At 38.6% G+C, this 26,560-nt stretch overlaps 1 protein-coding gene across 5 annotated transcripts in view; it reads left to right on the forward strand.

Annotated features, from left to right (window-relative positions):
- LOC125134260 (protein argonaute-3) overlaps positions 1 to 26,560 on the forward strand; it is a 141,701-nt gene that overhangs the window by 74,383 nt on the left and 40,758 nt on the right. For all 5 annotated transcript variants that reach the window (XM_047793328.1, XM_047793330.1, XM_047793329.1 and 2 more), the window contains 7 exons: positions 5,618 to 5,752; positions 10,304 to 10,391; positions 10,516 to 10,663; positions 11,426 to 11,545; positions 14,726 to 14,848; positions 15,638 to 15,771; positions 19,987 to 20,171. In XM_047793328.1, the coding sequence (XP_047649284.1) occupies positions 5,618 to 5,752; positions 10,304 to 10,391; positions 10,516 to 10,663; positions 11,426 to 11,545; positions 14,726 to 14,848; positions 15,638 to 15,771; positions 19,987 to 20,171 (933 nt within the window). The remainder of the gene's footprint in view (positions 1 to 5,617; positions 5,753 to 10,303; positions 10,392 to 10,515; positions 10,664 to 11,425; positions 11,546 to 14,725; positions 14,849 to 15,637; positions 15,772 to 19,986; positions 20,172 to 26,560) is intronic.

Here is a 26,560-nt window from a genome sequence, read left to right on the forward strand (position 1 = left end):
TGCTTATAAGGTATATTACTCCATTTTCTTTGGCCACACTGGTGGCATGAGAAGTTCCCAGGCCAGGGATGGAACCTGATCCACAGCAGTGACAATACCAAATCCTTAACCACTAAGCCACCTTCCATACTCTGTTTATTTAAATCTTCTGTAATAGTGAAGATACCTATTACTTATACAGGTCTTATACATCTTTTTTTTAGATTTTATTCCAAGTGTCTCATTTTGTGTGTGTGTGATATTAAATGATGTCTTCTTATATTTTAAGTAGGTTGCTAGTGTGTAAGATTGCAGTTTATTTTTATAATTGATCATAAATCTAGCAACCTTACTGAACTCTCTTATTCTGTAATTTATCTATAGATTATTGGCTTTTCTCTCTAGATAGTCATATTGTGAAGAATAATAATTTTGTTTCTCTCGGAGTTCCCGTCATGGAGCAGTGGTTAACGAATCCGACTAGGAACCATGAGATTGTGGATTCGATCTCTGGCCTTGCTCAGTATGTTAAGGATCCAGCGTTGCCATGAGCTGTGGTGTAGGTTGCAGATGAGGCTCGGATCTGGCGTTGCTGTGGCTCTGGCCTAGGCCTGTGGCTACAGCTCGCATTCAACCCCCAGCCTGGGAACCTCCATGTGCCGTGGGAGCGGCCCTAGAAAAGGCAAAAAGACAAAAAATAATAATTATAATAATTTTGTTTCTCTTTCCAATCTTTTTACTTTTTATCTCGCTTAAATTGTATCACTGTGCTAGTTAGGACTTTTTATTAAATCGAGTTGAATTTACCATAGCCTTTTGGTAGATTTATCAAATTAAGAAAGCTCCTTTCTAATCCTAGTTATGGTGAGCATTTTAGTTATGGTGCTGAACTTTATCTACTGCATTTTAAGGAGCCATTCTCTATAGAAATGTTTACTTCCTTTAGTGTGTTAATGTGGTATATTTTGTTGATAGGTAAACTCATCTGATTTGTGAAAGAAAGAATAAAATGCATATATATATATACAGGTTTATAAAATGTTAAAGGATTCAATCAAAGGATAGTCAAATTTTTGCTCTTTGTAATACATGCCTAATTCAGCTGTACTCACTGATTTCATCCCATCTCTTTTTTTTTTTTTTGTCTTTTTAGGGCTGGACCCACGGCATATGGAGGTTCACGGGCTAGGAGTGGAATCAGAGCTGTAGCCACTGGCCTACACCACAGCTCACAGCAACACGGGATCCTTAACCCACTGAGCGAGGCCAGGGATCAAACTTGCATCCTCATGGATACTAGTTAGGTTCGTTAACCACTGAGCCACGACGGGAACTCCCACATCCCACCTTTTGTAAGAGCTTTTCTTCACTAACTTTAATTTTTACCTCAAATGCCCACATTATCATAGGGAAGATAGTAAACAGTAAAATGATTAGAAATATAGTGGGATAAACACTACAGAAATCAATGGAATATTAAACAGGATAAATAATGCTTGTTTAGTAGTTTCAACCCTGTGATGTAAGACACATTGTGGGAGTTCCCTTCGTGGCTAAGTGGTTAACGAACCTGACTAGGATCCATGAAGATATGGGTTCAATTCCTGGCCCTTCTCAGTGGGTTAAGAATCCGGTATTGCTGTGAGCTGTGGTGTAGGTCACAGATGCAGCTCAGATCTGGCATTACTGCAGCTGTGGTGTAGGCCTGCAATGGCAGCTCCGATTTGACCCCTAGCCTGGGAACCTCCATATGCTGTGAGTGCATCCCTAAAAAGCAACAACAAAAAAAAAGAAGAAAGTTTACCTGTAGAATTAAAGACAAATTAAGCATGTTACTTATTACTTAAGTAAATACTTATTTTCCTTTATCCATATTTTTAAATTAACACAGAAGCTATATGTGCTTATTAGGTATGTATCCTGACAACCTTTTTTTGTTTTGTTTTGTTTTGCCTTTTAGGGCCACACCTGCAGCATATGAAGGTTCCCAGGCTAGGGGTCTAATTGGAGCTGTAGCCTTCGGCCTACACCACAGCCACAGCAACTCGGGATCCAAGCTGCGTCTTCGACCTACACTACAGCTCACGGCGACGCTGGATCTTTAACCCACTGAGTAAGTCCAGGGATTGAACCCTCATTCTCATGGTTCCTAGTCGGATTCGTTAACTACTGAGCCACGACGGGAACTCCCAGCCTTGTTTTAATGCACAACAATATTCTCACATCTTTAGTAGGAGAATATAGTGTATATATATATATTTTTTTTGTCTTTTTTTGCCATTTCTTGGGCCGCTTCCCATGGCATATGGAGGTTACCAGGCTAGGGGTCCAATCAGAGCTGTAGCCGCTGGCCTACGCCAGAGCCACAGCAACGCGGGATCTGAGCCACGTCTGCAACCTACACCACAACTCACGGCAACACTGGATCCTTAACCCACTGAGCAAGGCCAGGGATCGAACCCACAACCTCATGGTTCCTAGTCAGATTCGTTAACCACCAAGCCACGACAGGAACTCCAGTGTATACTTTTTTTTTTAAAGTACTATGTATTTGAATAAGTTATCCAGAATGCTAATGCAATCTTATCTGTCTCTTTTTAAAAAAAAAAAAAGTTCAGGGAGTTCCTGTCGTGGCGCAGTGGTTAACGAATCCGACTAGGAACCATGAGGTTGCGGGTTCGATCCCTGCCCTTGCTCAGTGGGTTAACGATCCGGCGTTGCCATGAGCTGTGGTGTAGGTTGCAGACGCGGCTCGGATCCTGCGTTGCTGTGGCTCTGGCATAGGCCGGTGGCTACAGCTCCGATTGGACCCCTAGCCTGGGAACCTCCATATGCCGCAGGAGCGGCCCAAGAAATAGCAAAAAGACAAAAAAAAAAAAAAATTCAATATTGTAGAAATGGTTAAAGTTTATTTGGATGGAAGTTTAGCAAAGAGTATTGATTCTTAAACCTTTCTTCCGGAAGTACTCATGGATGTGCACCTATGTGCACCCATACATATGCACGCACACACACACATACACACACAGGACATTTGTTGGAATATTTTTTATAATGGTAAAAAAAAGTATCCATTGTTAGGGACACAAAGTATGTCCACACAATGAGATATCTTGCAGCTGAAAAAGAATGATATAGTTCCATATTAATAATACACATCTATCTCTAAATATATAATGAGAAAAAAAAATTAAAGAGTTCCTGCTGTGATGCAACAGGACATGCTGTGTGTCTGGAATGTTGAGACACGTGTTCAATCCCCAGCTGGGCACAGAGGGTTAAGGATCTATTGTTGCTGCAGCTACAACATATGCTGTAACTGCCGCTTGGATCTGATCCCTGGCCTGGAAAGTCCATATTCCACGGGGTGGCCCAAAAATAGAAAAAGAAGAGAGGAAAGAAAGAGAGAAATCAAAGCCCAGAATAGTGTTTCTAATGTTTTTATCGTTTGTGTTCTTTTTCATTAAGCGGGGAAGGGAATGTATATTCATTTAATTACCATGCAGCCAAACTGTAGAATAATATGAAGTCATTAAAAAGAAAGTGTTGACATGGAAAGATCTTTAAGACATTGTTAATTTTTAAAATAATGAAAAATCATAGAACATTTATTATCTGATCTCGTGTTTTAAAAAGTTAGATGTACATTTTTATCTCTAAGTGAATATTAAAAGAACGGGATATATACATACCTAACTAATGGTTATTGCTTAGAGATACTTGGAGACTGGAAGAAATTTTTTTTTTTTTTTTTTTAGGAGGTGCACCTTAAGCATATGGAAGTTCACTGGCTGGGGGTTGAATTGGAGCTGCAGCTGTTGGCCTATGCTACAGCAAAACAGGATCCGAGCCACATCTGTGACCCACACTGCAGCTCAGAGCAACAACAGATCCTTAACCTGCTGAGCAAGGCCAGGGATTGAACCCATGTCCTCATGGATACTAGTTGGGTTCCTTACTGCTGAGCCACAATGGGAACTCCTTTTATTTCTGTAATAGAGGAAAAAGTAATATGTGCTCACTATTAAAAAAATGAAGATTTGGGAGTTCCCGTCGTGCGCAGTGGTTAGCGAATTCGACTAGGAACCATGAGGTTGCGGGTTCGGTCCATGCCTTTGCTCAGTGGGTTAACGATCCGGCGTTGCCGTGAGCTGTGGTGTAGGTCGCAGACACGGCTCGGATCCCGCGTTGCTGTGGCTCTGGTGTAGGCCCTTGGCTACAGCTCCGATTCGACCCCTAGCCTGGGAACCTCCATATGCCGTGGGAGCGGCCCAAAGAAATAGCAAAAAGACAAAAAAAAAAAAAAAGATTTAAGATGAAATTGAAAAGAAGAAAATAAAAATATGTCAATAACCTCATTATCCTGAAATAACTACTACTAAAGCCTTGATAAATAAATACCCTCCCAGGAGTTATCTTGTGGTGCAGTTAAGGATCTGGCATTGTCACTGCAGCAGGCAGCTTGAGTGGCACAGGTTTGATCCCTGTCCTGAGATCTTCCACATGCTGTGGGCACAGCCAAAATATATATATATTTGCAGAGATAAGGGACATTTTGTGGAAGACATTTAATCCCAAACCAGGGAGCATAAAAGAACACCACAGAGGGCATGTTTTTTAAATAGAAAAATAGGGAGTTCCCGTCGTGGCTCAGTGGTTAGCGAATCCGACTAGGAACCATGAGGTTGCGGGTTTGGTCCCTGCCCTTGCTCAGTGGGTTAACGATCCGGCGTTGCCGTGAGCTGTGGTGTAGGTTGCAGACACGGCTCGGATCCCACGTTGCTGTGGCTCTGGTGTAGGCTGGTGGCTACAGCTCCGATTGGACCCCTAGCCTGGGAACCTCCATATGCCGTGGGAGCAGCCCAAAGAAATACCAAAAAAAAAAAGACAGAAGAAAAAGAAAAATAACACAGTAGCATGTAGCTTATTGTCTGTTTTGGTTTTACTTTTCACTATATCTCCAGTGCCTTTATAGTACGTAATAGCAGTCAGTAAGTATGTGTTTTAAGAAATGAATGCTAGTGGTCTGCTAATTATTGGTGAAGCTCTTCTAGTTCCAAAACCCAAGATTAAGAAATCATACTTGTTAACTCTTAGAAGGCTGCTGACTGTAGCTGGATAACATTGGGCAGATACCCTCACTGTTACTACTTATAGCTTGGATTAGTACTAGTAACATTTAATGCCACCGTCTTCTCAAGTCTACACCAGACAGGGAATAGATAGACATTTCGCTAGAATAGATAAGCCTTCTGAGCTAACACAGAAGTTTTGTTTAAGAAATAATACCTAACCATTTCTTATTCTAAGGTGCCCTGGGCTTCCTTGTCTCCTTACAGACCTTGTCTCATAGCCAGAACATTGCTCTGTACATGTAGTAGGGAAGGGAATGAGTCTGTTACCCATGATGAGAGAGAGAGATTATAAAAACTGTAATACACTTTTCTGTTACTGTATTTGTCTTCCAGTCAAACAAATAAATTGAAACTGCTTAATTTTGGAATTACCTATGTATATAGGTATACATAAAAGGGTAATTTTAACTCTATAAGTAGTTAATTATCATGGAGCCTGAGATCAAGTTTTTCATTTTTTTAAAGGAAACATTAATTTGTACTATGTGTGTTTTTCTTCTTAGTTTCTGCCACTGCCTTCTACAAAGCACAACCTGTAATTCAGTTCATGTGTGAAGTTCTTGACATTCATAATATTGATGAACAACCAAGACCTCTGACTGATTCTCATCGGGTAAAATTCACCAAAGAGATAAAAGGTGAATTAATTAGCATTTGGACAACTTAACTATAAAGTGCATGAATATAACAAACTTTTATTGAAATTCTTTTAAGTTAAAATCTGTTCATGTAACATCATCAGTAAAAGTATAGATTAGGTCTAAAATATCACATTAAATTCATTACCATAACATCTTAGGTAATGTTTCAATGAAAGAAATACCAAGTAAAGGCATTAGTATTGATATTAGCTAATTCTTTGTTAATACTTTCCCTTACTAGCTGAAGGTATGAGAATATCCCATGGAAAAATGCTTCTATGATACTGTTGAAAATAGGAGGTTTGTTCCAAAAACTTATTGCTTCATAATTGGAGCCATTCTTTGAACATATGCTAATATAATAATTTCTTTACTTTTCTGAAATGTTAGCAGAATATTTATTCCTTTGTAAGTTTTATGGATATGAAGCTAGCCTGTTTCATATCTTGTTCTAGAGTTGAAACTTAGTTATTTCATATACATTATTCAATTGACCATTGATCTTGCCTATTTTAGTTAGTAGCTAAAATTTATACAGTGGTGTTGCATTGTGTGTTTTTTACTAGTATAAATTCATCTCTACATGCTCTTCCAAAGAGAAAAATAAAAAATTAATTTCAGTTGTATTCTCAGATTTACATTTTATATATATTTACTCTGTATATTTGTACCTTTCTATATACAAACACAGTTTTATGTGCAAACCCACATATGCTGTACTTTATCAGCAATTTAAGGGATTTTTCAGGAGTAATGTTGATTGTATAAAGTCCTTGCCTTGTTCATGACTTTAGAATCTAATCCTCACATAAGATGTAACTCTACTGTACTTAGTTCCTTATTATTTAGATACAAAGAGAAATTAGATATCCTCTTAGAATGAATAGTATAAATTCTATTTATAGTAAGTGTTGCATCTTAAATAGAAATAATTATGTTTCATTTTAAGGTTTTGCCTATTTGTTGCAGGTAATTTCAGCTTGTGGTTTGAATGAAGCATTGAAGTTTGTTCTCTGAACATCTTACAGTTCCCCAAATCAATTAGTTTAGCTGAATGCATCCTGCTTGCTCGAGTAATCATTTATTCTTTGTCATTCAGTAATCAGGAGAGAGAGAGTCATTACAATAAAACATTGAAAGGAAAATCTTCCTGCTTCGAAAATAAGCATCCATTTATCTCAAGTTATTTGTTTTAAGAAAGTGTTATGTATTCTTATATTGCAACCATACCATTGTCCTTTCATAATCTGTATTAAATGCAGTTAGTATTGTTGGGAGGTGCATTACCCACCATTAATGTGTGATCATCTAAATGCCATGGTTTCCAGTGGAGTTGCTGCTTAGTTACCACCTCTGATATCATGAAGTCACTTAATTATTTTGCGGTAACTATGCAATCAACTCATATCACCACTCTATCACAGAAAATACAAGATGTACAGAACAAAAGGATTCAACTGCAGCCCGAAGAGCATGGACTCGATCTTAACTTCAACTGCTCAGGGGGCCAAAGAAATGACTGAAAAAATGACTAGAAAGCATTATAAAGTTGATGTTATAGTGAAGGTAAAGCCAAGTTTATAGGTTAAATATTTGATTTATTAAACCCAAAAACATTTTTTTGGTTGGATGGAGGGTTTGGGGAGGGACCTTGGCAGAGAATTATCTAGTCCATTTTTTAAATTTCCAGCTTTTGCTAACCCCTGGATTGGATCTAATCCTTAGGTACCTATGACTACTGATTTGGGGTAGAAAAATCTAAGTTGGATCTAACTGACAAACTGATGTATTTTTTTCTCCAAAGTCAAGAAGGCTTTTCTTCCTTTTTTTTTTTTTTTTTTTTTTAAAGAGGGCTCTTTAAAGTACATCATGTATTCCTACTTCAGTAATGTAAGAGAATCAAAGTTACATGTTCTGTGCTATAAATTTGGGATTACATTTTAGTTGGCATGAGGAATTTGATGATAACTATTAAATAGTTGTATGAGTAGTACAATATTCATTTGGTTCAAGTTGAACTTCTTCCTAAATATTTAATGATAACTTTAGAGTGGCTTTTTTTTTTTTTCTTTATAGTAACATATGAAAACTTTATTTATTTATTTATTTATTTATTTTTATTTTCCCACTGTACAGCAAGGGGGTCAGGTTATCCTTACATGTATACATTACAATTACATTTTTCCCCCAGCCTAGAGTGGTTTCTTTATGAAATAATTTATCATGGTTAATAGCAGAAATATTGGGGGAAGTGTATGGTAAAAGTACCATATGTATGTAAGTGTATCAACTTGCTTTTGATAAAAACTTACTTAGAAGGCTTGTAAAACCTTACTGATAATTTTTTTTAAATCAAGGGGAAGATTTGAAAACAAATTTTTTTTTCTTTTTAGTCTTTTTGTCTTTTTCAGGGCTACACCTGTGACATATGGAGGTTCCCAGGCTACGGGTCCAGTCGGAGCTGTGGCTGCCAGCCTACACCAGAGCCACAGCAACACAGGATCCAAGCCACATCTGCAGCCTACACCACAGCTCACAGCAATGCCAGATCCTTGACCCAGTGAACGAGGCCAGGGATCAAATCCACATCCTCATGGATGCTAGTTGGGTTCGTTAACCCCTGAGCCACGACGGGAACTCCGAAAACAATTTTTTTAAAGAGTATAGATGACAGAAATTTGCTTCAAATTTTTCTATCATGTTTTCCCCCTAAACAATTTTTTACATCTTGCTTACTTAATATTGTTGCTATTTCCATCTTAAAAGGCCTTCTCTTGGTAGTAGTTTAATTTCTGGTCTCATTTATAATATAGAGGCATAGTAAATGCTCTAACTGATCTGAAATTTTAGTTTTATAAAGATAGTTACAAATAAAAAGTTTCTTACTAATTCATCTAGGAGTACTTCTCAAGAAAACCCCATTACTAATCTGGGTACAGTGACATTGTGTCCATTTAACATCTTAATTTATGCTGATATGTCAAAAGAAAATATTACTATAATTGAATTTTGTGTTTGGTACTGCAGTTAGTAGATGGAAAAATACGTTATAGTATATCAGGGTCTCTCACCCTTGGCACTATTCATATTTTGGGCTGGATAATTCTTTGCTGTGGTTGGGGATGGGAGGTAGTCCTGTCCTGTGCATGGCAGGATAATTTAGCAGTGTCCCTGGATCCAAGCAATCCTAAATCTAGGCTCCACTAGATGCCAGTAGCACTCCTCAGTCATGACAATCAAAAATTTCTCCAGACATTACCAAATGTTCCCTGTATGGCACAGTCACTTGTTGAGAACCTTTGTACTATGGGATACACAGATATAAAAGGAAAATAATACAAAAGTAATAACTGAATTACTCTCAGGGAGCTAAAAGTTGTCCTCCATCTACCCCTTTTTAGATTTTCTTCCTTTGAAGTATAGGCCTTGGAAATGGAGTTACTTATCTGTGACCAGTAGCCACTGTATCTGTTTAACTGTTCTCTGGGTAGCTCCAAGACTGCACTGGCCAATATGGTAGCCACTAGCCACATGTAGCTATGTAAACTTTAGTTTATTGAAATTTAATCAAAATTTCAATTTTTCATTCACAGTAGCTACATTTCATGTGCTAAGTAACAAACATATTGCTAGTGATTTTAGCATAGATGTAGAACAGTCCGTCATTGCAGAAAATTCTTTTGGATACCACTGCCTAGGAAAATTCATCCCAAAGAATTTCAGCCAATGGTTTAAAAGCTCATGGCTTCACTTTCTAAAGTGGGTCTGGGATCCTCAAACTCCTAGGGTCCACAGATGGACACACGATCCAAGAACACCTAAAGTCATATATTAAATTATGTGTATGTGCATTTTTCTGAAAATGTATTGCTTTCATCAGATGCTCAAAGGAGTCATTGATTCTGTAAGAAGATCTGGATCGCCTGGTTTAGGAATTATTTTGGTTGCATTTGATTTCTATTAGTCAGTAGTAAAAGAGAATGTCACTATATTATCCTTTAACAAAATCATCACTCCACTTCTGTTAAAAGGGCCTGGGATTTTTTTTCTTCTTGCTTTGTAAATCTTTGAAGGACTTTCTTCTTGAGCTCTATGAAATTCTGATCTTCAGTCACTGTGTGATGACTAGACTATTCAAATATCACGTACTTTGAAGGTTATAGAATATCTTGCAAATTATTGCAACTCCTTTTCCTTTGCTCCTTCCCTCTCCCAGCATAAAAACCTACATTATAAGCGGGGGGGGGGAGGGGTATTATTATTATTATTGGAGAACTTTGTCCCTTGATCTACAGGCCCTGTGAATTTTATGATACTATTTTTTAACAGCTTGATAGAATAGGGAAAAGGCTTGGAGTTAGGTCCATCATGATTGTAACCATTATTAACCATGTTGTATATAAAATCTTTTGTTACTGTCACATTGCCTGTATCACAGATTTTCTGTCTGTTTAGAATTTGGGTATTTAAAGTAGTGAACAGGCTTTATAGTTGTAAATATTTTACGTATGACAGTTCTGTAATCTCAGTTTTTCTTGTTGGGAACAGGTCTGAAGGTTGAAGTGACTCATTGTGGAACAATGAGACGGAAATATCGTGTTTGTAATGTAACAAGAAGGCCTGCCAGTCATCAAACGTAAGAAAAGCTGGTGTTTGTCAGAGCAGAGATGATGTGCGGCAGCTTGCTCTAGTTAATGGATTGGGAGTTTTGCTGGCTCATAATAAGATAAGAGTTGTTAATGTGTAATTTTTTTTTCCAGCTTTCCTTTACAGTTAGAAAATGGCCAAACCGTGGAGAGAACAGTAGCACAGTATTTCAGAGAAAAGTATACTCTTCAGCTGAAGTACCCACATCTTCCCTGTCTGCAAGTGGGACAGGAGCAGAAACATACCTATCTGCCACTAGAAGTAATGTATTTAGCCTACTTATTAATATCCTCTTCTTCATCATTCTGTTGGAATTTTTTAATGACCTGTAACTTATTTTATATTCTCACATTTATTTTGAAGATTTAACTATTTTTAAATTTCATTTTATTCTAAATTTTCAGTTTTGAAATAATACGGGAAAAAATTTATCCACGGTCCTACCACTCTAAATGTAACCACTGTTAGCATTTTGGTTCACTTCTTTTAAGCCTTTTTATCCAGTGCACATTTTACCTAATTATAAAGCAGTATCATTTGCTGCCTTTTTACTTAACATGATATTTAAAAGAAGTGGTTTAATGGAGTAGGTTTTAAAATTTAATCTCACATGTAATTTGCACTCAACATTTAAAATACACATATCTAGGAGTTCCCATTGTGGCACAGTGGTTAACGAACCTGACTAGGAACCATGAGGTTGCGGGTTTAATCCCTGGCCTCGTCAGTGGGTTAAGGATCCAGTGTTGCTGTGAGCTGTGGTGTAGGTCGCAGACTCGGCTCGGATCCCGCGTTGCCATGGCCGTGGCATAGGCTGGTGGCTACAGCTCTGATTCGACCCCTAGCCTGGGAACCTCCATATGCTGCGGGTGCGACCCTAAAAAAGACAAAAAAATAAAATAAAATACATATATCTATATATTATATAATATATAATTGTATGTTATATATACTTTATATATGTATGTATATATAGAATATGTATATATATCCATCTAGTACAAAACTTTTTTCCATTTGTAGGTCTGTAACATTGTGGCAGGGCAGCGATGTATCAAGAAGCTAACAGACAATCAAACCTCCACTATGATCAAAGCAACAGCAAGATCTGCACCAGATAGACAAGAGGAAATTAGCAGATTGGTTAGTACTTAACCCTAGAAATGGAAATTAGAAATGTATTTGGATAAGCTACTAAAGAACCATGTCCTTATCAACTCATACCTTATTACCATTTTATGGACTGTCGTAATTGAAAGAGATTATGGAAGTAATCTAGTGGTATTCTAGGGGTAAACTTTAGCAGGTTCTATGATAAGGGTTAGATCCTTCTGATTTAACCACTCAACTCTTTAATTATATCCAAAACAGATTCTCTGATAACTAATGTTTCAGTTTAGTGAACTGGACCTTTATGAACTCTTACCTAAAAGAGGAAAGGAAGAGGAAGAAAAGTCAAGGTATTATGACTAGCAGTGGTGAACGTCTTAAGACACAAAGTAGGATTGCTTAACCCCGGTAACAGCACTGGTGACTATACAGGATGAATAAAGAAAAATGAGGAGTTCTTACTGTGATGCAATGGAATCAACAGTGTCTCTGCAGTGGGACGTGGGTTCTGTCCTGGCCGGGTACAGTGGTTTGAGGATCCACCATTGCTGCAGCTGGGGCGAAGCTCGCAACTCTGGCTCGGATTCCATCCCTGGTCTAAGGAACTTCCATATGCCACAGGGTGGCCAAAAAAGAGAAGAAAAATAAATATGAGACAGTTCCAACCATATGGAGTCTCTAAGCTGTCTCCTTCTAAGTGGGGAAAAAAGAGAGATATCAATACCACTTCATAAAACGGATGGAATAAGGCAGAATGAAAAATAAAGGCAGCTAGATCTTACTTTTTCTTGAATACCATGTAAACTGCCCAAGTGAAGAAAAAAGCCTAGAAATATGAATATTTCCCAAAACAACTTAATAACACTTTGAGAAGCAATTTTAAAGATTGTTGAAGGAGTTCCCTGTTGGTTCATTGGGTTAAGTATCCAGTGTTGTCACTGTGGCTTAGGTCACTGCCGTGGTGTGGGTTCAGTCCCTAGCCTGGAAACTTCCACATGCTGTGGGCATGACCAGAAATAGTTTTTAAAAAATAAAGATTATTGTAAAGGGGCTACAGAACTGGATCTTTCATTTTATAAGCCAGTTACCAAAACAAACAAACAAACAAACAAAAACAAGCCTTTTCTTCCTTACAGTTTTGCCAAGAGTAAGTTATTACATGATATTTAATTAAGAAAACATAGGTTGATTCAAACCATGGATTTTTTTCTGATCTAATATGACAAAATTTTAAAACCTTTAAGAGCCTACACTCTCTCACTATCTCTATAAAACCTTTAAGAGCCTACACTCTCTCACTATCTCTATAAAATCTCACTATCTCTATAAAATCCCGATAAAATCTAACTTGTTTATTACAGCTTTTCTGTAAGGAGAAATGATATTGTACAGTGATTAGAAGCGTAAGCTTTGGAATCCAGCAACTCTGGTTTCAAAGTCTTAACTTCTTTACTCACTTACTGTTACTATTATTGTGTTATTATCATTATAACATCTGGTAGGCTAGTGCAGTGATTGTAAGTAGGAGGAACACTAGAATCAGAAGGTACATGGTTTCAGATTATACATCATTTGCTTAGCTATATGGTTTTATGCCAGTCATTTAACTTTACTAAATTTTTTTTTGTCTTTTTTTTTTGCCATTTCTTGGGCCGCTCCCTCGGCATATGGAGGTTCCCAGGCTAGGGGTCTAATCGGAGCTGTAGCTGCCAGCCTACGCCAGAGCCACGGCAACGCAGGATCCGAGCCGTGTCTGCAGCCTACACCATGGCTCACGGCAATGCCGGATCGTTAACCCACTGAGCAAGACCAGTGGGTCTTGACCATGCAATCTCATGGTTCCTGGTCAGATTCGTTAACCACTGAGCCACAACGGGAACTCCGAACTTTACTAAATTTTAGTTTTATCCTCTATAAAATAAAAATTATCAAAAACTTACTTTTATAGTCACAAGGCTATTATGAAAATTATAAAACATTTAGCACCAAGCACATCTTGGTAAATAGTGGTTATTGTTTTTCTTTGTAAACTTACAGAAATGAATGGCATTTAAGCTTAAAGAAAGGATGCACCTCAACATAACTTAGAAAACAACTTTTCCTGCCTATTGTGGGGAGATTCTTTTTCCGTATTTAGATTAAATAGTGTTTTTTAATAGATTGTTACTCTAAGACTTGAACTCTGCCGCCTTTTTGTAACCATGTTTGACCTTTACCCTCAGACTAAATAGATTATGTTTTGAAAAACACACTGTAGTACACTATAACCATGAATTACACTTTGAGATCCAAGTCTACACTGAATTACAATAAATTGTTTATCTTTTCATCTATTGGTATATTATGTAAAAATTATAATCAGTATCTCATACTGGCTTTTTTGTCTGTCTCAACTGTATCTCTCAAGTAAATTTTATAATGTACCATATTTTATTTGAAAATATTTAGGTAGGGAGTTCCCGTTGTGGCGCAGCGGAAACGAATCTGACTAGGAACCATGAGGTTGCAGTTCGATCCCTGGCCTTGCTCAGTGGGTTAAGGATCCGGCCTTGCCGTGAGCTGTGATATAGGTCGAAGACACGGCTCGGATCTGGCGTTGCTGTGGCTATGGTGTAGGCCGGCACCTAGAGGTCCGATTAGATCTCTAGCCTGGGAAGCCCCGTGTGCCATGGGTGTGGCTCTCAAAAGCCAAAAAAAAAAAAAAGAAAAGAAAAAAATATATATATTTAGGTAGATTTTTATATAAGTTGTAAATCAAGTATTTAGGGGAAAAAAGCATTAGGATTATTAATATTTGCTGTCAAACTCTACATAAAATAAATTTTAATATGTCTAGGTCCTCTAATTAGAAGTAATTAACCATTTTTAGGTCACATATTTCTCTTGCAATCTCTAGACCACCCTCCTCAAAATATATTAGGCTTAATCACATAAAATTACCATTTTCATGAGTCATAAGTAGTTGAAATTTCTTATTATTCAACCTAGTACATTTAAATGTTCTATAAATTACCAAGAGGTTCACAGGCTTCCTGCAGTCCACTCATGGTTGGTGGTGCCCAGGTAAGATTCTCTGCTCTATAGTTAGGGTCCATTATCTAAACCTATCATAAAACTTTGATTACACTGTGAAGAAAAAAAAAATAGAGACTTCTAAAGCAGGGGATTTGGGGGAATTTTGAAAGTAACCCTGCAAACTTTTTCTGTTGATAGGTAAGAAGTGCAAATTATGAAACAGATCCATTTGTTCAGGAGTTTCAATTTAAAGTTCGGGATGAAATGGCCCACGTAACCGGACGTGTACTTCCAGCACCTATGCTCCAGTATGGAGGCCGGGTAAAACCTCTTGAGAGTTTTTAAATTATAAACATAATTTTAAACATTCCTGGGTATGGAGAGAAGGGCATCCTAGCTATGTCTGGAATTTAGAAAGTGGTTTATTGTTCCAGCAGTGTTTTTTGTTTGTTTCAGGATGAGTGTCTGCTTAAGCTTAGTAGAACTTTTGTTTATCTATGATAAAAATATAAAGTATTGATTTAGGGAGTTCCTGCTGTGGCACAGCAGGTTAAGGATCTATTGTTGTCTCTGTGGTAGCTCCAGTCGCTGCTGAGGTGCAGGTTTGATCCCTGGCCCTGTGCATAGGTTAAGGTGTTCCCACAGCTGTGGTGTGGGTAACAGCTGCAGCTTGGATTCAGTCCCTGGCCTGGGAAGTTGCATATGCCTCAAGAGTGGCCAAGAAATAAATTTTTTAAATAAATTAAAGGAGTTCCCATTGTGGCTCAGGAGGTTAAGAACCCGAAATAATGTCCATGAGGATGTGGGTTCGATCCCTGACTTTGCTCAGTGTGTTAAGGATCCAGTGTTGCTGTGGCTGTTGTGTAGGCCAGCAGCTGCAGCTCAGATTCAGCCCCTAGCCTGGGAACTTCCATATACTGCATGTCCAGCTGTAAAAAGAAAAATAAATGAATTTATTTTTTAAAGATAACATTGATTTAGAACAGCCTGCTCCATGTAGAATACCACGTGTATATCAGTTTAGCAATTTGATGTACTCATTTTCAGCTCATTCAAATAAATTATATCTTAAGTATTTGTTCTTCTTTACTTTGTTCTCTTTCTCCGTAGAATCGGACAGTAGCAACACCAAGCCACGGAGTATGGGACATGCGAGGGAAACAATTCCACACAGGAGTTGAAATCAAAATGTGGGCTATAGCTTGTTTTGCCACACAGAGGCAGTGCAGAGAAGAAATATTGAAGTAAGGCTTTTCATTAGTTTTGCTTTGGGACCATTTTGTGTTTAAATTTTATATTTCAATTTTAAATCACTCAGCTAAAGTTCTAACCAATGTTGCCTCAACATGAAGTATATTTAATCACTGGACCTTTAAAAATGTTTCTTTTCCATAGTTTGATGATGATTCCTGAATTTTTTGGTCATATTGAAATCACTGATTCATTCTCCTAGGCATCCTAATAAGACTAGCATAGGTGGTATAGCAGGAATATCATTGGCTTTTGATGGCAGATATGTCTAATTCCCAGATTTACTACTTCCTAACTTTATTACAATGGATAATTTAATCTCATTATGTTTCAGTTTTCACCTTTTAAAAATAGAGATAGGAGATCCTGCTATGGCACAGTGGGTTAAGAATCTCACCACAGGGGCCTAGGTTGCTGTGGAGGTGGGGGTTTGATCCCTGGCCCAGTGAAGTGGGTTAAAGGATACAGCATTGCTGCACCTGAAACATAGATTGCATTTGGGACTCATATTCAATCCCTGGCCTAGGAACTTCCATATGCCATTTTTTTGTGTGGCCATAAAATTTAAAAAAAAATAGAGATAATAAATACCTTTTTATTGGGTGAGGATCAAATAACACCTTATTTCTCTATTGAGTTCCTTGAAAAAGTCATTTAGCTTCTCATTTTCACTTCCTTACTTTCCAAAATTTGGCCTCTATCTTCATCAGTTTACTTTTTCTCCAGACTCTTTCCCTCAACATCTAAGTGATCAGCAATCTTCTGTTTAAATTTAAAACAAATCCCCAAAGGAGTTCCCTTGTGGTGCAGTGGGTTAAGATCCAGAATTATTGGAGTTCCCAATCGTGGCGCAGTGGTTAATGAGTCTGACTAGGAACCATGAGGTTGTGGGTTCGATCCCTGCCCTTGCTCAGTGGGTTAATGATCCGGCGTTGCCATGAGCTGTGGTGTAGGTTGCAGACACGGCTCGGATCTCTCGTTGCTGTGGCTCTGGCGTAGGCTGGCAGCTGCAGGTCCAATTAGACCCCTAGCCTGGGAACCTCCATATGCCGCGGGAGCAGCCCAAGAAATGGCAAAAAAAAGACACACAAAAAAAAGATCCAGAATTATCGCTTTAGGGTCCTGGATCACTGCTGTGGTGCAGTTTCGATCCCTGACCTGGAAACTTCCATATGCCATGGGCACAGCAGAAAACAAAAAAAAATCTTCAGTTTTCATTTTATCTGACTTATTCTCTCAGGCTTCCAGGCCTCCATTCTCTCTTCTTTGTTGAAATCTTAGGGCTCTGCTGAAACTAGTTCCTGAAAGATCTTCAGTATCTTTGTGCTTATCAATTCTTTTTTTGTTGTTGTTTTTGTTTTTGTTATTGTTGTCTTTTTGTCTTTCTAGGGATGCACCCATGGCATATGGAGGTTCCCAGGCTAGGAGTCCAATCAGAGCTGTAGCTGCCAGCCTGCACCAGAACCACAGCAACACAGGATCTGAGCCATATCTGCAACCTACTCCACAGCTCACGGCAATGCCAGATCCTTAACCCACTAAGCAAGGCCAGGGATCGAACCTGCAGCCTCATGAATGCTAGTCAGGTTTGTTAACTGCTGAGCCACGATGGAATCTCCTGCTTATCAATTCTATTTTCAGCCATTATTTTTCTCCACATGTGTGCAGCATTGGATGCATGTGACTACCTTCTTGACATTTTCTCCATCCTTGCCTCCCTGGTTTCTTTTTATCACCTTGGCTTCCTCTCTTCTCTATTTCCTCTCTTTTGGGACTCTCAAGTCTTTGGGGCTTTAGCAGTCTCAAGGGCTTCTGCTGTTACTCTTATGTAAGAAGTCGTCCTATTGTGAAGAAAATACCAGCTCCACTTGTGACCACCCCATTCTAAAACTTTTAGACTTCTCTTTGACAAAGAATAACATTAAAAGTCAATATGATTCCCATCGTGGCTCAATGGTAACGAACCCAACTAGTATCCATGAGGACTCAGGTTCAATCCCTGGCCTCACTCAGTGGGTTAAGGATTCAGCATTGCTGTGAGCTGTGGCGTAGGTTGCAGACATGGCTCAGATCTGGTGTTGCTGTGGCTGTGGTGTAGGCCAGCAGCTGCAGCTCTGGTATGATATCTAGCCTGGAAACTCTTCCATATGCCACTGGTGTGGCCCTAAAAAAAAACAAGAACAACAATAAAAAATAAGTATGACATTTAAACTTTTTCATTTGCCTCTTAAGTCTTTTCTCCATTTCCATAAATTCTGGACAAAGAAACTGAGCACCGTATTCCCTCTGTCTCTCTAGTATCTTTTTCCATTTCCACTTAGGCTTCTCTTTACTGAAAGTGTCTCATTTCTATACTCTTCTGTGATTTGTGATGCTGGAAATAATCCATGATAGTAAACATAGTAGCTTATCAATATCCTCACCATTTGTACTTGTCACTTCCTCTGTAAAATAGAATTATGATTTGTGTAAATTTCCTATCTCTCCTCTAGAATCTGATTTTCTTAAGAAAATTATTATTGTCTAATATCAATCTGCCCTAATAGATTCTATAAATTATGCCCATAATGAATAGTTCTTGAGAGACACAGAGATCAGTTACACCAGGTCAGTTCAAAATTTGCTTTGCCTCTTTTGTGCAAGAAAATTTTTTTCCATTTAATTCTCTTCACTTCTTTTTATTAGTTCCAAATCTCTAAATTTATGTCTTACGGTTCACTTAGCATATTTTTTTCTCCAAAGTTTTTATCCCCTGGCTTTCAAGTAAAATGTCATGGAGACAGTTAAATACAGTGCTGCGATTATCTTACTTGACCTCCAGAGACCAAAGAAAACACCTCCAATTGTTTTTCAAGCTTCAAGTTATTCTTTTCATTTTACATTTGTTATTCATGGCTTGATAGAAGTCTCATAATCATTGGGCTTATGGCTCTTGTTCAAGCTAACTGAAAATATTCAACTTCATACTTCTTGAATTAAGTACTAATAAGGAAAAGGAGAAGAATTCCTACTTCATCTCTGTCCTGAGGGAATCAGTGTTTTTGAGCAAAGATCACTCAGATCCTTGACTTAGGACTATATGTGTTTTAAAAACAAATAAAGTGATTGTTAAACCCCAACATTATTACTTATTTATCCTACGCTAAATGCAGAATTGTGTTTAAATATGAAATTATTAATCTCTGGTTTTTTCAGTATGCATAAAAGTACATTAAAGTGCCGCCTGCCTCATTTTTTTTTTTTTAATCTTTTTGTCCTTTTTAGGGCCGAACCCGTGGCATATCGAGGTTCCCAGGCTAGGGGTCTAATCAGAGCTGTAGCTGCTGGCCTACGCCACAGCCACAGCAACTCGGGATCCGAGCCTACACCACAACTCACAGCAACGCCGGATCCTTAACCCACTGAGCAAGGCCAGGGATAGAACCCGCAACCTCCTAGTCGGATTCGTTAACCACTGCGCCATGATGGGAACTCCTCATTTGTTTTTTTAAAATGCTTTCTTTCTTTTTTTTAATTGGTTCTGAGGACAGAATCTTTTTCCTGCTATCCTAGTTTCAGATAGGTAATATCATAGGAAGAAATTCTGGACTAGGTCATAGTTCTGACTCTTGCCATTTATTTAAGCATTTAACCTCAATCAAGTACTTACTCTCCCTGAAATTGATTTCTGATCTATAAAATGGCAATAATACCTAACCACTTTCTTATGAATTTTGTCAGGATCAAATTATAAAATGTACAGTAGCTTAAATTTACCAAGTTTTTATATCATGTCTTAGGCAGTGTGCTAAATGCTTTACATGTATTATCTCTTTTAATCTTCATGCCAATCCTATATTGAAAGTAATCATTTTACAGATGAGAGAAACTGGAAAAATTTGCCTAAACTTCTGTAGCTTATAAGCAGCAGAAATAGAGTTGGAACCTGTTGTGCTAATTCTAGAGCTGAGCTCTTAACCAGCACACTTTATTACTCATGCCCTTTGTAAACTACAAAATGGCACATAACTATATACTAGTGTTCTTAGTTTGCGAAATGGATTACTGACCAACCATTGCCCTTAACATCAGTAGTCTGGTGACCTCTTCATATATGGAGCACACAGACCTTTGCCTTTTTCTCCATTCCCTTCCCATACTTTCCATTACTACTTCGTAGGTGTTGGCGACTAGGCAAAGGTTTTATTTTTAGTGATTTCTCCTTCTAGGGGTTTCACGGACCAGCTGCGTAAGATTTCCAAAGATGCAGGGATGCCTATCCAGGGCCAGCCTTGCTTCTGCAAATATGCGCAAGGGGCAGACAGCGTGGAGCCCATGTTCCGGCATCTCAAGAACACCTACTCTGGGCTGCAACTCATTATTGTCATCCTGCCAGGAAAGACGCCAGTGTATGGTAAGGATATCATTGTATTAAGATTGCATTTTCCCTCAAGTAATCAATATTCTTTCCAGAATTATGCTAACACATACTCTACAACTTTCAAACATTAAAGTACGTTTGATAGCTACAGTATTTAAAACCATGTATTGTTACTATAAAAAGACAAATCAGAAGAACAAACTAAATAGTCTGAGACCCTGCGAAAAGAATTTCAGTGAAGGAGGCATTAAAGACTACAGTGTTTTAATTGCTGCTATACAGCAAAGTGATTCAGTTATCCATATATACATTGGTTGTTTTGTTTTGTTTTGTTTTTACTTTTTAGAGCCACATCACGGCATATGGAAGTTCCCAGGCTAGGGGTCAAATAGGAGCTACAGCTGCCAGCCTACACCACAGCCACAGCAACTAGGGATTTGAGCTACATCTGCGACCTACACCACAGCAACACCGATCCTTGACACACTTAACACACCAGATCCTTAATGCACTGAGTGAGGCTAGGGATCGAACCCACATCCTCATGGATCCTAGTCGGGTTCATTAACTGCTGAGCCATAAAGGGAACCCCTATACGTTGTTTTTTTATATTCTTTTCCATTATGGTATATCTCGGGATATTGATTTAAAGGAATTATTTATTAAAAATGTCGTTGAATGGAACTAGAGAATCTCATACTGAGTGAAATGAGCCAGAAAGACAAAGACAAATACCATATGATATCACTCATAACTGGAATCTAATATCCAGCACAAATGAACATCTCCTCAGAAAAGAAAATCATGGACTTGGAGAAGAGACTTGTGGCTCCCTGATGGGAGGGGGAGGGAGTGGGAAGGATCGGGAGCTTGGGCTTATCAGACACAACTTAGAATAGATTTACAAGGAGATCCTGCTGAATAGCATTGAGAACTTTGTCTAGATACTCATGTTGCAACAGAAGAAAGGGTGGGGGAAAAAATGTAATTGTAATGTATACATGTAAGGATAACCTGACCCCCTTGCTGTACAGTGGGAAAATTTTAAAAAATTATTTAAAAAATGTCATTGAGATAAATTGAGTATCAGTATAATGTAGTGGTTAAAAGAATAGGCTCTGGAGTCAGACCATGTTACTTAATAGCCAGGTATTGCCAGATGTATTTCCTGTGTGATTTAGCTGAATTACTTAACCAAGTCGAGGCTTAGTTTCCTCATCTGTGAAATTGGGATCCTAAAAGTATCTAACTCATAGAAAGTAGTTGTAATGATTAAATAAATTTGCATATGTAAACAGGGCCTAAAATAGCACCTGTCCTAGAGTGGACATTAATAAATGTTAGCTGTGATTATTGTAAACAAGTTAAAGTTTATGAGATTAATAAGTTAAATATAAGTCATTGAATCATGGAAAAACACAAAGAAATTACAATTTTCGGAGTTCCCGTCGTGGCTCAGTGGTTAACAAATCCGTCTAGGAACTATGAGGTTTCAGGTTTGATCCCTGGCCTTGCTCAGTGGGTTAAGGATCCGGCGTTGCCATGAGCTGTGGTGTAGGCCAGTGGCTACAGCTCGGGTTCGACCCCTAGCCTTGGAACCTCCATATGCCACGGGTGCAGCCCTGAAAAGACCAAAAAAAAAAAATTATAATTTTCAAACTGCTCAATGGGACATAATCACTTAAGCTTAGAAATGATAGACTTCGGAGTTCCCGTCATGGCGCAGTGGTTAACGAATCCGACTAGGAACTATGAGGTTGCGGGTTCGGTCCCTGCCCTTGCTCAGTGGGTTAACGATCCGGCATTGCCGTGAGCTGTGGTGTAGGTTGCAGACACGGCTCGGATCTCTCGTTGCTGTGGCTCTGGCGTAGGCCGGAGACTACAGCTCCGATCCAACCCCTAGCCTGGGAACCTCCATATGCCGCGGGAGCGGCCCAAGAAATAGCAAAAAGACAAAAAAAAAAAAAGAAATGATAGACTTCACAAAACAAAGTTATTAGATTGCATAAAAGTTAAATTTTCCATATAGCTGAAATTAAAAGGAAGCCATGGAAAATGAAAAATATGTGCGGCAAATGGAGACAACAAAGGGCTAGTTTATTATTAGTTAAAATATCCATATAGATGTTATTGCATTCAAAGAAAAAAATTATATTCTTTTAGATTAATGAGCAGAGAATATAAACCAAAATTTCTTGAGAAAAATCAAGTAAATGGCTTTTTTCGGGTTTTTTTGATGGTTTTTGTTTTTTTGTTTTTTGCTTTTTAGGGCCACACCTGTGGCATATGGAGGTTCCCAGGCTAGGGGTCGAATTGGAGTGTAGCTGCCAGCCTACACCACAGCCACAGCAACGCGGAATTCGATCTGCGTCTGCCACCTACACCGCAGCTCATGGCAACACTGGATCCTTAACCCACTGAGCAAGGTCAGTGATCAAACCTGCAACTTCATGGCTCCTAGTTGGATTTGTTTCCACTGTGCCACTACAGGAACTCCCAAAACAAGTAAATATTTGAGAAAGTATTGGCTTTCACCAATAAAGTACAAATTAATAAAAAGAAATGTTTATGCTACTAAATTAGCAAATATATACTATAATACCTAGTGCTTGTGAATATGCTGTGATGAATCTAGTATTTTAACACAGTGCTGATGGCAGTATAAATTGATAATATTCTTTCATTAAAAGTATTAAAATGTGTTTTCAGTCAGCAATTCAGTATTTCTAGTTCTAGGAATGTGTTCAAAGGAGAGAATTCATGATGTAGAAAAATCTACTAATACATGGTTTTAAACAATGAGTAAGTTATAGTATGTTGGTGAAATCATGATTCAAAATGACAGCTGTGGAGTTCCCTTTATGGCTCAGCAGGTTAAGAACCCAACACAGTGTCTGTGAGGATGTGGGTTCAATCCCAGGCCGCACTCAGTAAGTTAAGAATCAGGCGTTGCTACAAGCTGTGGCATAGATTGCAGATGTGGCTCGGATCTGGCATTGATGTGGCTGTGTCATAGGCTGGCAGCTGCTGTTCTGATTCAACCCCTAGTCTGGGAACTTTCATACACCATGGGTGCATCCATAAAAAGAAAGAAAAAATGATGGTTATAAAATTCAAAAGGTATTTGTTAAGTTGTGATAAAATACAAAATGTGTTAAACTCAAAGGATCCGTAAATCAAGGAAAGAACAAACACCTCAAAAAAGACAAATGGCATAAAAGGGAAATATAGATGGTCAGTTATCTTATGAAAAGATGTTCCCGCTCATTAGCCATTAAATAAGTATGAACTAGAATAAATTATTTTTCACCAATAATAATGCCCATTTTGGGCAAAGATGTTCATAAATGTACTCTCTATATATGCTGTTGATGGGAGAGAAAGTTGGTATTACCATAACCTCTAAACTGGTGTTCTTGCCTGCATTTCCTCTAGTTCACTTTCAGACCATTTTCTTTTTATTTTTATTTATTTATTTATTTTTTGTCTTTTGTCTTTTTGTTGTTGTTGTTGTTGCTATTTCTTGGGCCGTTCCCTTGGCATATGGAGGTTCCCAGGCTAGGGGTTGGATCGGAGCTGTAGCCACCGGCCTATGCCAGAGCCACAGCAACGCAGGATCCGAGCCATGTCTGCAACCTACACCACAGCTCACGGCAACGCCGGATCGTTAACCCACTGAGCAAGGGCAGGGACCGAACCCGCAACCTCATGGTTCCTAGTCGGATTCGTTAACCACTGCGCCACGACGGGAACTCCCAGACCATTTTCTACACTGCTTCACTCAGTGATTCACTGAGTGATTTTTCTAATTGATAGGTTTTAATTTTTTAGAACAGTTTTAAATTTACAAAAAAATTGAGCCGGAGTTCCTGTGGTGGCGCAGCAGTGACAAACCCTACTAGTATCCATGCCTTGCTCAGTGGGTTAAGGAGCTGGCATTGTCATGAGCTGTGGTTTTGGTTGTAGATGCGGCCTGACATTGCTGTGGCTGGGGCATAGGCTGGCAGCTACAGCTCAGATTTGATCCGTAGCCTGGAAACTTTCATATGCCACCAGTGCAGCCCCTTAAAGACAAAACAAAACAAAACAAACCCAAAAACATTGAGCAGATAATATAGAGAGTTCCTATATGCCTTCTGTCCCTTGTACACAGATTTCTCTAATTTTTAATATTTTGATTTAGTGTGGTACATTTAATGAACCAGTATTGATAAACTATTACTAATCTGTTGTCAACAGTTATTAATTTACTGTCCACTGTTTACATTAAGAGCTACTCTTTCTATATACAGGTCTATGGGTTTTGACAAGTGCATAATGTCATGTAGCTACTATTACATTATCAAAGAGTAGTTTCACTGCTCTAAAAATTCCCTGTGCTCCACCTTTTTATCTCATCTCTTCAAACCCCTGACAACCACTGGCCTTTTTAATGTCTCCATAGTTTTGCCTTTTTTAAAATATGTATAGTTGGAATTGTACTGTATGTACTCTTTTCTGATTGGCTTTTTTTCACTTAGCAATATTTAGGATTCCACCATGTCTTTTTGAGACTTGAAAAGTCATTTCTTTTTTTTTTTTTTTTCTTTTTAGGGCCGCACTTGCAGCATATGGAGGTCCCCAGGTTAGGGGTTGAATCAGGGCTGCAGCTGCTGGTGTATACCACAGCCACAGCAATGCAGGATCCTGACCACATTTGTGACGTACACTGCAGCTCAGAGCAACACTGGATCCTTAACCCCCTGTGCAAGGCCAGGGATCAAACCCGTGTCTTCATGGATACTAGTTGGGTTTATTACCACTGAGCCACAATGGGAACTCCAATAAGTCATTTCTTTCTTTCTTTCTTTTTGCTCTTTAGGGCCGAACCTGCAGCATATGGAGGTTCCCAGGTTAGGGGTCTAATCAGAGCTACAGTGGCCAGTCTACGCCACAGCCACAGCAACACCAGAGCTGAGCCACATCTGCAACCTTACACCACAGCTCACGGCAATGCTGGATCCTTAACCCACTGAGTGAAGCCAGGGCTCGAACATGCAACCTCATGGTTCCTAGTCAGATTCGTTTCCCCTGCGCCACAGCAGGAACCCCTAAGTCATTTCTTTTTTTTTTTTTTGCTATTTCTTGGGCCGCTCCCGCGGCATATGGAGGTTCCCATGCTAGGGGTCCAATAGGAGCTGTAGCCACAGGCCTACGCCAGAGCCACAGCAACGCAGGATCCGAGCCGCGTCTGCAACCTGCACCACAGCTCAGGGCAACGCCGGATCGTTAACCCACTGAGCAAGGGCAGGGACCGAACCCGCAACCTCATGGTTCCTAGTCGGATTCGTTAACCACTGCGCCACGACGGGAACTCCTCATTTCTTTTTAATGCTGGGTAATTTTACATTGTATGAATGTACTACAGTTTGTGTACATTTACCTCTTGAAGGACATTTTGATTGCTTTCAGTTTTTGGCAGTTATGAATAATGCTGCTACCAACATTCATGTGCAAGTTTTTGTGTGGATATGTTTCCAACTCAATTTGGCAGATAACCAGGAGCGCAATTGCTTTATCCAATGGTAAGCCTGCCAAATTATCTTCCAAGGTGGCTGTATAATTTTGTATCCCCTTCAGCAATGATATTGCTCTGCATCCTTGTCAGCATTTGGTATTGTCAGTTTTTTTGAATTTAGCAATTCTAATAGTTGTGTAGTAGTATCTTATTACTATTTTAGTTTGCAGTTCCTTAATAACACATAATATTGAGCAGCTTTTTGTGTACTTTTTGCCATCTATATATCTTCGATGAAATGTCTATTCTAATCTTTTGCTCATTTTTTTATTTGGTGTGTATGTTTCCTTATTGTTCCGTTTTAAGAGTTCTTTGTATGCTTGGATACAAGTTCTTTATCAGATACATGGTTTGCAAATATTTCCTCCCAAGCTGTGGCTTCTCTTCCCTTAACAGTTTCTTTCATTGAGCACAGGTTTTCAACTTTAATAAAGTCAAAATTTTAATGAAGTCATCAATTTTTTCTTTCTCAGATCATTTTCGGTATTATAGTTAAAAACCCATTGCCAAACCAGAGGTAATCTAAATTTTCTTCTGTGTTATCTTCTAGTAGTTTTATAGTTTTCCTTTTTGTATATAGGTTTATGATCCATTTTGACTTAATTTTTGTGAAAAGTATAAGATCTGTGTCTAGATTTTTTTTTTTTACATGTGGATTCCAGTTGCTTTAGCACAATTTATTGGAAAGATTATCTTTCTCCATTAAATTGCCTTTGCCACTTTCTCAAAGATTGATTGACTGTATTTGTGTGAAGCTATTTGTGGACTCTACTTTGTTCCATTGGTGTATATATGAGTTCATTTGCTAACACCACACAATCTTGATTAATGTAGCTTTAAAGGCTTGAAGTCAGATTGTGTCAGT

The sequence above is a fragment of the Phacochoerus africanus genome, chromosome 8, assembly GCF_016906955.1.
Source record: "Phacochoerus africanus isolate WHEZ1 chromosome 8, ROS_Pafr_v1, whole genome shotgun sequence".
Taxonomy (NCBI): domain Eukaryota; kingdom Metazoa; phylum Chordata; class Mammalia; order Artiodactyla; family Suidae; genus Phacochoerus; species Phacochoerus africanus.